General features: G+C 59.6%; 1 protein-coding gene across 2 annotated transcripts in view; it reads left to right on the top strand.

The window, feature by feature from the left end:
• Window positions 1–440: 440 nt before the first annotated feature.
• Window positions 441–11,848, top strand: part of TNS1 (tensin 1) — a 204,663-nt gene continuing 193,255 nt past the window's right edge. The window contains exon 1 of one of the 2 annotated variants that reach the window (XM_049106611.1): window positions 441–459. Coding sequence is in view for 1 of the 2 variants with exons in the window: in XM_035710905.2 (XP_035566798.2) it covers window positions 8,127–8,159 (33 nt within the window). In the remaining variant the exon portion in view is untranslated. Of the gene's footprint in view, window positions 460–8,009; window positions 8,160–11,848 lie in introns of those variants that run through there. The other variant, XM_035710905.2, reaches the window with a different exon arrangement.

Raw genomic sequence — 11,848 nt, 5'->3', positions numbered from 1 at the left:
GAGCGATACGGCGAGCGAGGTCCGGGGAATCGCGCACGCCCGCTGCTCACACCCTCCCTGCAGCGGGAGCAACGCCTGCCGGCAGGTGGACGCCCCCCCCCGCCCCGCCCGCAGCCGCCGGTCCCGGGGTGCTCCGCCCCCCCCCCAGCCGGCCCGGGAGGCGGTCCCCGAGGGGGGAAGCGCCCCGCCGCCGCCCGCGCCGCCCGCAGGGCTTCCGGGGAGATGCGGCCACGTCGGGGCGGCTCCTCCCGCTAGAGGGGCCCGCGCTCGCCGCCGCCCCGGGCCCCGCCGGCCTCCTCCCGGCGCCCCAGCGTCCCCGTCCGCAGACCCTCGCGCCCGCCCGCGGCGCCGGCCCGGGTCACCATGACTCGGCTGAGCTGGTGCTTCTCCTGCGCGATCCGGTGGGGCAAGTACCTCTTCTCCTGCCTGCTGCCGCTGCGCTTCTGCCTCCGCAGCCAGGTAAATGCCCTCGGCCTCTCCCGGCACCTGCGCCCCGCCCGCTCCCAGACCGGCACTCCCGCGCCCCATGGATCCATCACCCCCCCACCCTCCGGCACACCCCGGGTGACCCTCGTCAGCCTGGCTTTTCTCAGAGTTCGGGGACTCCTGGGGAGCCCCTACCTGTGGGGCACAGACTCCTGGGGAGCCCCTACCTGTGGGGCACAGACTCCTGGGGAGCCCCTATTTGTGCGGCACAGACTCCTGGGGAGCCCCTACCTGTGGGGCACAGACTCCTGGGGAGGCCCTACCTGTGGGGCACAGACTCCTGGGGAGCCCCCCTACCTGTGGGGCACAGACTCCTGGGGAGCCCCCCTACCTGTGGGGCAGACTCCTGGGGAGCCCCTACCTGTGGGGCACAGACTCCTGGAGAGCCCCTACCTGTGGGGCACAGACTCCTGGGGAGGCCCTACCTGTGCAGCACTCCAGCACCTGGAGTTTGGGTCAGAAGTCGGCAGGACAGGACCCAAGTCAGCGGGGAGTTGAGCACAGAGGAGCTTTTCCAAGCATTTTAAGCATCCCTCCTAAGTTTCTGTGGGAAGGGAGGATGAGTTCCTGGAAATGTCTCTTTTTGCCCCCCACCAGACTGTGATGACCCAGAGTCAAGTCTGGGGGTGTAGCAGAGAGAGATGGAAGTGGGGCACAAAGAAGCAGGTGGACTCAGGAGGGATTTCCCAGAGGATGGAGGGCCCAGGGAAGCGGACAGGGAGAGGATGAGGGCAGGAGGCAGGGTCTGCGGGGACTGCGGGGACTGCGGTGCTGTGGGTGGGCGTGTCCTGGTTGAGCATCTTTCCCCCTGAGATCCTCCCAGAGAGGATTCTTGACGATGCCTACAGGGTGTGTTTGCTTGTGTGTGTGTGTGTGTGTGTGTCTGTGTGTGTAAGGGGGAGGTTGGGGAGAGAGTGGAGATGGGGACATAATCTAGCCAGCAGAGTGGGGAACTGGACAAAGTGTTTGTAACCTTAAATTCTCCCCTGGAGGGGCAGAGAGAACCCCAAGAGCGTGACCTTGACCATTTAGAAGCATCTAGTGAGGGGAAAGGTGTCAGGGACTGGATGTCCTGTAACAGGGAACTGGCCCCCTGATCCATTCTTTGGGGAACCAGAAGGGCCCCCGTCACACTGGCAGAGAGGGGCACAGTACACCATTCTGTTAAGAGCGCCAGACGCAGACCCCGTCTGCCCAGCTTTAATTCTGGTTTTCCCATTTACTAGCTGGGGACCTTGGGCAAGTTGCATAATTTGGCTGTACCTGAGTTTTCACACCTGTAAAATGGGGATAATGAAACTACCTACCCCACTGGGCTGTTGTGAGGACTAAATGAGGCAATACGTTTGAAGTGTTTACCAAAGTGCCTACTCCATAGTAGATGTTCAGTAAAAATTAGGGATATTGTTTTTATTATTATTGTGCCTTTCCAGCGGGGGTCTGCTTCCTCGTAGACCTCCAGACAGGGCCAGAACTGGGGTGTGTGGAGATGGAGAGATTTCTCCCAGTATCCATTCTCCCCAATCATATGGGGTTGAATGGGCAGCTCCTCTTCCCAGGTGCTGCCTCTGGGACTCAGTTTCCCTCTCTGCCACTCCGCAGTGGGGAAAGGTGCCAGCCAGCATGCTTCCGCCTCAGTCGCCCAAGGTGTACTTTGAAATCTTCTAGCAAAATACATTGTCCCCAGTGATTGGCTGGGAGGCAGGCGCTGCAGCTGTGGAGCACGGGGCCAGAGCCCCATCCACGGTCCAGTGGGTTCTGAGTTCAGATGCTGCGGAGTCGGGTTTTCACACTTGGGAAAAGGCAGCCTGCGGCAGGAAATGGCCAGCCAGGACCAGGTCAGTTGGACCCCAGGCCACTTAGCAATCCCCCACTCCTCATTTGCAGAGGTAGAGGATGACTTGAACTCCTCCTGGGCTAGGATTTGAGCCGGGCACCGGGGATAAGGGGCTGGGCGAGCAGCTGCAGCTGCCTCCCTCCCTCCAGCCAGGCTTTGAGGGCCTGAGTCAGGCAGGAAATTAGAGCTGGGGGAGAGAGATCAAGATCACTGAGTAGAGCTCTGGGAAAGATTTTATTAAAAATTGTTAGGATTGGGTCCAGACTCTGTCCCTACCTGGGGTGTTGGTGGAGGGGAGGTTAGGGGAAGGGGATGTGAATGATGCTCCTTTTTGTATCAGCTAGGGAAACTGAGGTCCAGGCAGGGCCCAGTTGGAACCTCAGTTTTTGTCTCAGGGAGCATCCAGATTTCTGGAATGCAAGGGGGTTACCTCCATTTTGTACTAGAGGGGTGGTGGGAATGGGGGCAAGGGCCAAGACCTCCCCTAGCCCACAGGGTGCCTTGGTAAGCTTTGGGATGGACGATGCCTCATGCTCCGGGCTGATGTGTTCCATGCCAGGCTCGGTGAATGGAGTGTGGATGGGACCGTAGCCCCCACTGAACCCTGCCACCCTGTGCAATGAACACCCTGCGCCGTGGTACCTGGAGGCACGCTAGGCTCCTGGCACCCCAGAACGCCAAGACTGAGTGTGTATGGGGGTGGGAAGCAGCATGAAGAAGCATGGCTTACTGGAAAGGAGGCTCTGTGGGCAGCAGAGGCCAGACCCTGTGCTCACCCAGATCTCAGGCCCCAGAGCTCACGAGTCCTGCAGATTTTTTCTTCTTGTTGGCTCTTCTAGAGCCACAGGGGAGCCAGTCAGTCTCATCCCGAGCCATGTGGCAGCACTGTCCTCGGCTTCCGTCTTTCCTGTCCCCTGCACCTCCCACCCAAGCCAGACCTGGGCCTGGGTTACTGAACCCCTGGAGCTGCAGCGCCAGCCCTTGGATGAGCAGTGGGAGAGCTAACACAGCACCACAACGTGAGACCATGACCCCTAGTCCCTGGGTGACTGCATTGCTATAGGAGCAGCAGGTACATTTTCAATTCCCTTGAATTGAAATTCCGTCTGCTTGAGTCAGACGTCCCAGTCTCCATTCTCACACACCCTAACTGTGTGACTCTGAGCAATTTGCTGAACCTCTCTGGGTCTCAGCTTCTGCATCTGTAAAATGAGAGCTGGTAGGAGCCTTAAACGGATCCCATAATCAAGTGACTGCTTAGTTAATACCGATCTTTCCTGGGGCAAGGGGTGGAGTGGTATGGATATAGTTGCCCAGTGTTTCGGTGTCAGATTCCTGCGTGTCCCATACTCGGGATCTGTAGCTGGAAGTTGGAGAGGAGCCCCAGAGCCAGCAATGCACCTGCCTTTTTGATGGGAGGCATCTGGGACCGACTGGGAGGAAGGCTGGGGTGTGGAAGGCGGTGGGCTGTGCCTCTGGTGTCGCGGTGGCTGGATGGCAGCTGCTTAGGGAAATGTGTGGGCCTGGGAATCACGAGACTGTTCCTGCCCAGCTCTGTGACCTCCCTCCATTGCAGTGTTGTTGTCTGTTAAACGAGGGGGCTCGATTAGATAAGCTGTGCTCCAAAGGCCAAGTCTCCGGGTGGACATGTTTCACTTGGCTGGCGGAATGTTTTTTGTTTTTTTTCAAAGCTAACATTTCAAAATTTGTCTTTTTTGTTCGTATTTTGTATGAAGGAATTTATATGATCATATAGATTTGGGGACTTTCGGCAGATCAAAAGATCTGATGGCCTTTTGTCAGATGTCCCTGATGCCACAGTGGCTGTCACTGAGGAGCGTGTGTCCCCTTTAGGTGGGGCTGCCCTCTTGAGGTCCCCAGAGACCCCTCACCTGCTCCTCTCATGTAGTTCCTGTCGGGGCCCCGATGGCTCTGACTGTGACCCCTACTAATCGCCCTGTGACTGCTAGCTGAGCCTGAGTGCCTTTCCACCTCCGATGTTCTATGACCTTCAGCTTCTGTGCCAGTAGTGACGGCGACAAGGCTCACTGCTACCGTATGAGATGGGCTGGACAAGAGGAAGAACATTTTGATGAACGAGTGTTGAGGGATAGGAAGGATGGACTGGAGGGACCTCGAGCCTTGGCCTGGGCACTTGGTGGCATCACAAAAGGTGGAGCTGGAAGGGACCTGAGAGGACAGCAAGTTGGCCATTTTGCAGATGAGGCAGTGAGGCTGGGGGAGGGAGTGTCGGGCTCAGGCTCCCGAAGCCCTCGGCTTCATTCCTGCCCTCACGCACCCATCCCTGTGCGCCGGTCAGTCCGCCTCCGTCCAGCACCGGCCCTAGGGCCCGCAGAACCGTTTCTTCTCTGGCTCCTGGGCGCCGATCTGGAGGGCAGCTAGCAGGAAGGGCTCTGAGCGCAGATGGGGGAGGTGAGCGGAGCACAGACCTGGCCTTGGCAGGGGCGGGGGGTGGAGGTAGTGGGGTGGCGTGGCACAGGGTGGTGGCAGGTCCGAGGCTTCTGGGATCCCAGCCCGGAAAATCCAGCCAGCCCACTGGCATGTACCTGGTCTGATGTCTGCTGCAGACAAGATCCTGGTCCAAGCACAAGGCGAGGAATCCCAGGCTGAGCAATGCTTTTCTGGCCTCCTGAGGGTCTGCGGCCTGGGAGAGCTCAGAGGCTGGGGGGTGACAGGAGGAGCTGGTGCTGAAGATGGGTGGGTGTCACAGGCAAGTGCGAATGTGTGTAGCCGGACTGCCCAACGCCCTTCCAAGGGGGTCACAGAGGGAGCGAAGGAGGGTTTGGGAAGGCGACAGTAGCTGTGACCCTACTAATGGCCCTGACTGTGACTGCTAGCAGTAGGGAAATAGGTTAGGACCCACTGATGGATAGATCAACTCATTCTTCAACCGTGTGTGGTACCTGCTACATGCCGGGCGTCAGGGACACAAAACACAGGACATGTCCTTGCCCAAGGAGCTCTCTCCTGGTGTGGGTGGGGGAGGGGGACACCAGGCTTGCGAAGGATGAATAATGGGTAAGAAGCTGGAAACGGGGGTCATTACAGACTTGGAGACACCTCGGCGGCAGAGTTGGACACCCAACAGGGTGGATGGTGGTTAGATAGCAGGAAGGACTTCCTGACAGTGAGAGACTAAGATACAAGAGAGACCCCCATAGGCTCAGGGAAAGAGGGATGGGGACATTCTGGGGGCGGGTTCTTCCGGGGGGGGGGGTAGGTATGTCCAGCACCAGGGTCCTCCACACCCTGAGGCGACTGGGGAAGGAGGGTGGCTGAAGGGCTGCAGGGCCCCGTTGGGCTTTGTGGGAGGACAGACAAGTTGGTGTCACCGCGACTTGGTCTTCAGTCTTGTTTTCTGGCGTTTCTGGGAAGCTGCAAGGTGATTTCTCAGAACTTGTGAGCTAGCTGCCGGGAGGCGCATCTTCGAGTGCCGCCAGCAGCCTAGGGCGATGGGAGCAGGCGGGGGGAGATGGGTGGGCGTGGGCACCCGGATGTCAGGATGTAGCTGGCTGAGCCCTTGAAGTTGTGGGGAGGCTGGAAGGGCTGCTGGGGGTGGCTGCGGGCTGCCCCCCCAGCACTCAGGCCTCCTGAAAGCTCCTCCTCCGTGCTTGCCCGATGCTCCAGTCGGCAGAGGGTGGGAGGGTTCGCAGGAGTGTCTGTGGACACCCCCTGACCCGTGGTGGCTGCAGGGCCAGCCATGTGGGGAGCCCTGCTGCATGTGGTGTTGGCCAAACTGTCAGCTGAGCCCCAGTAGGCTTGGTAGGGAGGTGTCTGGGGTGGGGGAGCCAGAGGGTCTTGTGATGCTGCAGGGCATGTGGTGGAGAGGCAAGACCTTTTGCGGCTCCATAGCTCTGCAGAAGGACTCAGAGAGTCAGGAGAAGGGACCCCGAGTCCTCACTCTAGCTCCTTGACCAGAACAAAGGCTTTGAACTCAGGTGTCAGCTCCCAGAAGGACCAGGATCAGACGCTTTGGCTTCAGCGGCCACCGCCTCCACCGCCGCCCGACTTCTCAGAATCACCAAACGATAGAGAGTGGGTCCCTTGTGCAGTGCACAACCTGCGTTTCTGCCTGTGGCCGCCTTTCCCCAGATGAGGTGGGAATGTATCCCTCTCTTTCCGGAGTTAGCCAGGTAAATGTCTTGGTTGGACTGGGAGCCAACACACCTGGCTGGGCAGGGCCAGCTGAGGCGGGGAGGCCGGTTGTAGAGCCTGAACCCTCCGGATGCACCGTGTGTGGTGCTCACAGAGTGGCAAGGACGTGCTCTTGGGTGAGTGGGGGAGAGAGTCCAGGGGATCTGGAGCCCTCTGTACGTGCCAGGGGCGTGCACAGCACACTCATGCATGTGCAGAGGAGCTCGAGCGGGAGGCCTCTCTTGCCAGGTTACTCAATCCAGGAAAGTGGTCTCCAAGCGCCTGCTCTGGGTGGGGCCCTGTCCTCGGCATTTTTTGTGTGTTTATGTGAGTTGTACTGTGTGTCTCGATGTGTGTGTCTGCAGAAGGGGGTGGGGCTGAGGCCTCTTTCCCTCCCCTGGAAGGCTCCAAAAAGCAGAGCTGGTGATTCACCAGCCCCACCCACCCTCACTTGGTCCAGCCTTGGCCAGAGCTCAAAGAGGAAAGTCTTTGGGGGGGAAGGTGGGGGCGGGGGGGGGGGGGGGAGTGGTGGATCAGACAATGAGGGCCTGAGCAGATTTTACTGGATCCCCCTGCAGTGCTTCCTGGGAATACATTTATATTCTGGACCCTCCTTTCTACCCCACACTGGACTCCAAACTATTGCCCCTGAACTAAGGTGGGGGAGAGGAGAGGGGAGGGGAGGGCTGGCAGGGGGCAGGGGGACACTGTGGGGGAGAATGAGGCGGGTGGAGTGATGGGAGGTGAACACTGGGCCCAGGGAGGGGGAGCAGGGGAGGTGGAGGAGGAAGTGGGGAAATGCAAACCAAATGTTGGCCCAGGGTACAGTCAAGAAAAACAGACTCTCTCGCAGGAGCCTGGAGAGCCTGGAGCGGGGCTCCCTTTAGGAAGGGCAGGAAGGGCTGGGACAGATGTTTGGAGAAAAGAAAGAAAGAAGGGAAAAAAAAAAAGAAGTAGGAAAAAAATTGGAATGAAATCCACAGCCTGGAGGCAGGGCCATTCTCCCACAGTCTCAGGCCTGGTTTTTCTTGTGTTAAGGCCTGTTGCTGAGTGTGTTGTGCAAATAAATGTATGTTCCCAGGGCTGGAGGGCACACATCTATCTGCACTCAGAGATAGGACCTGGCGGACCCCAGGATATGCAGACTGTGTCTGTCTGTCTGTTCATCCATGCTCTGGGGGCTGGAGGGGGGATCTGCAGGAGGACAGTAGACCTGGGGGCTGCCAGCATCCCATTAGAAGGCAGGAGGAGCCTGGGTGGCTCCCAGGGTGGCTCCCAGGGCTTGTATGTCTGGAGGTGGGGGTGGCGGTGGAGGGGGGGGTAATGGTAACGGCCTGGGGGCAGCTGGCTCTAGTAGCTGTCCCTTTGCCTGGTCTCCTTCACACCCCCCTGCAAAGCAGGCTTCTGACCCCCAACAGCCACCAGCGGAGCCTGGGAGGAGGGAGGAGACAGGAGGCTGGGACAAGGGGGTGGAGTGGGGGGAGGAGGGAAGGAGGGAGGGTGAGCGGGAGGCAGGCAGGGTGAGAGGCCCGACAGATGCTGGCTGGAGGAGCCGCAGCCCGAGCTGCCTTCTTGCTCCGTGGGGGCCGCGAGCTCAGGGGCCGTGAGCAGGCTCCAGGCTGGGCCTGAGGGACAGCACCCGCCGAAGATGACGTGGATCTGTCTGTCCTGCATGCTCTGGGTAGGTCCGGCTGCTTTAGCTACGAGGTCATGGGCCCCCCTCCCTCCCGTCTTATCCTTAGGCTGAGAGCCAGTGTGTGTGGGGGTGTTGGTGTGAAGGCAGGGGGGCAGGGGGGGCTCTCTGCCTCTTACTGACTGAAGGACACATGGACTCACGCAGGCCCTCGGCTGTGGTCCTTCCCCATCAACAGGGCCTCGGCGGTCAGGACATGCCCCCTCCCCAGCTCTCTTGCTGCCTCTGGAGTCCAGGAGCGGGAAGTGGAAGGAAGCCGGCAAGAAGTTTGTTTCCTTTTGGAGCCTCTCTTGCCACCCTCCCACCCCCTGCCACACTGGGGGGGCAATTCTTCACCCCCTCTGACGCTCAGCCCAAGCCGGAGGAGGTGGCAGCCGAGGGGTCTGGAGGGACAGGGGACCCTGACCTGGCACATGAAACCTGGGGGAAGCCTGGCTCTGGAGAACTCTGCTCCGATCCCTCACTTTGATCCCTTCTGGACCCGATTTCAGCTTCTACCGCTGCCAGCCCCCTTCCTCTATGGGCCTCCCATCCTTACCAGGACCCCCCTGCCGCCCTCCCCTCCTGCCCAGCAGAGGGAAACATGGCCTGCTCTTTCTCCCTTCTTGCACCCCCAACCCCAGTTACCAGGGCGTGTGTTGGGGTGAGGGTGCCTGAGGGGTGGGCAGGCAGGGTCTGGGGGCCGCTTGATGAAGTTACAAGTCTCCTGGGAGAGTCCTGACTGCTGCGGGAGGGGTGGGGGCAGGGCCAGGAGACCCCGGCCTCAGAGGGGCTTCTGGGCTCTGGGCTGGGTGAAGGCATGCGCGGGTCAGGAGGGCAGCGAGGAAGTCATCCCTGGCCGAGGTCCATGTGGGCCTCCAAGAGAGTGATGGCTGGTGGGGGGGAGGAGCGCGTGGGGAGGGGGCTTGCAGCCCAGGATCCAGATGTGGCCTTTCCTGCCCGGTTCCCTGTTCCGGCCAGTCCCCAGGCAAGCCCAGGCTGGGGACAGCTGTGGGAGATCAGACTCAGGGGGCCAGGTGTCCTTGGGGCAGAGAGGGGAAGGGTGGGAGAGGGGTTTGGGCGGACTGTGGGGCTCGGGTGCAGGGGAGTGTGGGGGTGGGTCAGAATGCTAGACTGAGGGCCCGGAGCATCCTGCACTGGGGCTGCACCGGCGGTTTTCTGGGCTGCTGTTCACATCTGTAAAAGGGGAGCCTTGGCCCAGCTCACCTGGCTAGGGCCTTCCAGCTCCCTCGGGCAAGCTCTGGGAGGCCTGCGTACAGTGCTGGGGATGGAGGTGGGCAGCGGGGGAGAGCCCTGCAGTGGCACAGGTGGCAGTGAGACTTCCAGGGTGACAGGCTGCTGTGGGCGGACGAAGGGCCACTTCCGCTCGGAGGTCGTGAGAAAAATGACTTCACCCTGGCAGGCCTCCGTTTCCCCACGTGTGAAATGAGGTCGGTGAAGGGGAGTTGCAGAGAGGTGGGCATGAGTGCCCTGTCGATCTTACTGGCCTTCCTGGGAGTTGGGAGAAGGTGCTGGTTACCAAAGACGGGTGTGGATGGTGCCACCTGGGGGCCTCTAAGCCCCTCCCCTGCCCTGTCTCCTGGTCCCTTCCCAGACCTGTTCCTCCCAACCCTGTGGGACAGCCCAGGGAGGGGCACTTGGCTGTGGGAATGGGAAGAGCTGGTGAGAGTGGGCTGGACAGAGGACCAGGTTCTGGTCGGGTCGGGGCTCTCGGCTCCCCCCTCCGCCCCAGTGGCACCGGCAGCCCTACCAGCAAACTTCCTCTCTTCTCGGCGGGCCATGGTGGGACTGGGGGGTGTGTCTGGGGCAGGCGATGGAGGGGTAGATGGCACCAGTTATGGAGAAGGGGCACAGAAGCCCTGGAGGCTTTGCCGAGGGGGCTGCTTCTTCTGCCTTGAGAGGCACCTGGTGGCGGGACGTGTGCGGACTTTGACACCAGGCAGGGCTAGGTTAAAATCTTAGTTCCATTGTTTACCAGGTGGGCCTTGGGTAAGACAGGCCCCTTCGTGAGTCTCAGTTTCCTGGTCTGTAAAGTGGGAATAATAAAACCCACCTTGTATGACTGGGATGAGCACAGAGGTAAAGTATATCAAAAGTTCAGGTGCCCAGGCACACAGTAGGTGCTCAGTAGATGCTTGTCCATCCCCCTCTCAGAAACCTCCTGCTTGGCTGGTGGGATCCCCTGAACCCAGATCTCACGTGCAGGAGGATGTCCCTGGGATGGCTGTTGTGGGAGGGGGCCCCACCTCTGAGGCTCCTGACTGCCCAGCTGTTCTGGGGCCAGCAACTAGCTGGGTCTGCGGCCTCAGGGAGGTAAACTGAGGCATGGTCTGGAAGAGACACTATGTGTGTGTGCTTGTCCATGTGCACCCACGTTCCTGGACAGGGATAGGTACGGAAGCTTCTTCCGAGCAGCAGTGTATCTGCAGTGCATGGTCTTTACAAGCTCGAGGAATAAAAATCACTTTATTAGCAGAGGAGCATAGCTACATATTATGCATAACTTGATTTTCTCATCAAATGCTCCTGCTATTACATATTCAAGGATGGTTTCTTTAGAAAATAATTACATGCCCATTAATTGAGGCTTTTTGGTGTTGTGCCGATGGAGTTAGAGCTGCAGGCTCTTCCTGCCAGAAGGACTCACTCTGTTCTCTGGGACTGGGAAGGAGCTTATCAAGGGTGGTGGGACTGAAAGGACCACCAGGCAGGGCCGGGGCTGGGGGTAGGGGTGGGGGGCAGGCGCAGCTCTGGCCCTGCCCTGAGCAAGCCATGTGGCTTCAGGCTGGTTGCTCGACTTTTCTGGACCTCACAGAAGTGGGGAAAGTCTTCTCGGAGGCCCCTTGCAGCTGCGGACAGTGAAGTGTTCTCTTTCCTGGAGCTGGTGTTCTTCCCAGCGCCAAGCACACGTTTTTGTCCAGAAGGGTCCTCATGCACCCGCAGATTCTGGGTGTGCAGTTGCTGCCACATTGACCCCAGTCTGACCCCTTGGCTCTGAGATTGCTGTGTCTGGAGTGTCATTTGCCTCTGAGGGCTGTGCCCACCCGGGGCCCCCTGATGCGTGGGGTTTGGGCCCTAGGATGGGCTCCACGAGCCTGGCCGGGGTCTGAAATAAAACCCTCCTTTTGCAAAGCTTCTCCTCTGAATGACATTTGAGGCACAGAGTCTGAGACAAGTACCTCAGTGTTCAGCTGGAGTGCAGTGAGCTGGCCGAGGGTGCTAGGCCTGGCTCCCATCCTGGCCTTGACCCTTGCTAGCTGGGTGACCTTAGGCAAGGAGCTTCACAGTTCTGTGCCTCAGTTTCCCCACCCACCTAGAGGGTTGTTCCGTTTTAAATGAGCTAATAGACGCATACATTTAGAAGAGCGTCTCTCACACAGGCGGGGCTCAAGGAATGTTAGCTCTGATCGTACGATGGCGTGTTTCCAAAGCCACGCCAGCGAGCTAGAGCAGAACCGGAACCTGGGTTCTCCTGGTCCCCCGTCAAGGGCTTTCCATCCTGGGAATCCTTCAGGGCAGGGTATGTGGCAGGGGCCATGAGAATGATGTGAAGGCTGAGGAGAGTCAGGGCCTTCCCCTACAGGCAGCCTGTGCAATGGGCAGAAGGTGGGCTCTGGAGGAGCCTGCCTGGTACAAATGCTGACGCGGCCACTTATTAGCTGTGGGCTCAGGCAAGT

Source organism: Canis lupus, chromosome 37, assembly GCF_003254725.2.
Source record: "Canis lupus dingo isolate Sandy chromosome 37, ASM325472v2, whole genome shotgun sequence".
Taxonomy (NCBI): Eukaryota; Metazoa; Chordata; class Mammalia; order Carnivora; family Canidae; genus Canis; species Canis lupus.
This window is presented reverse-complemented; position numbering and strand designations above follow the sequence as displayed.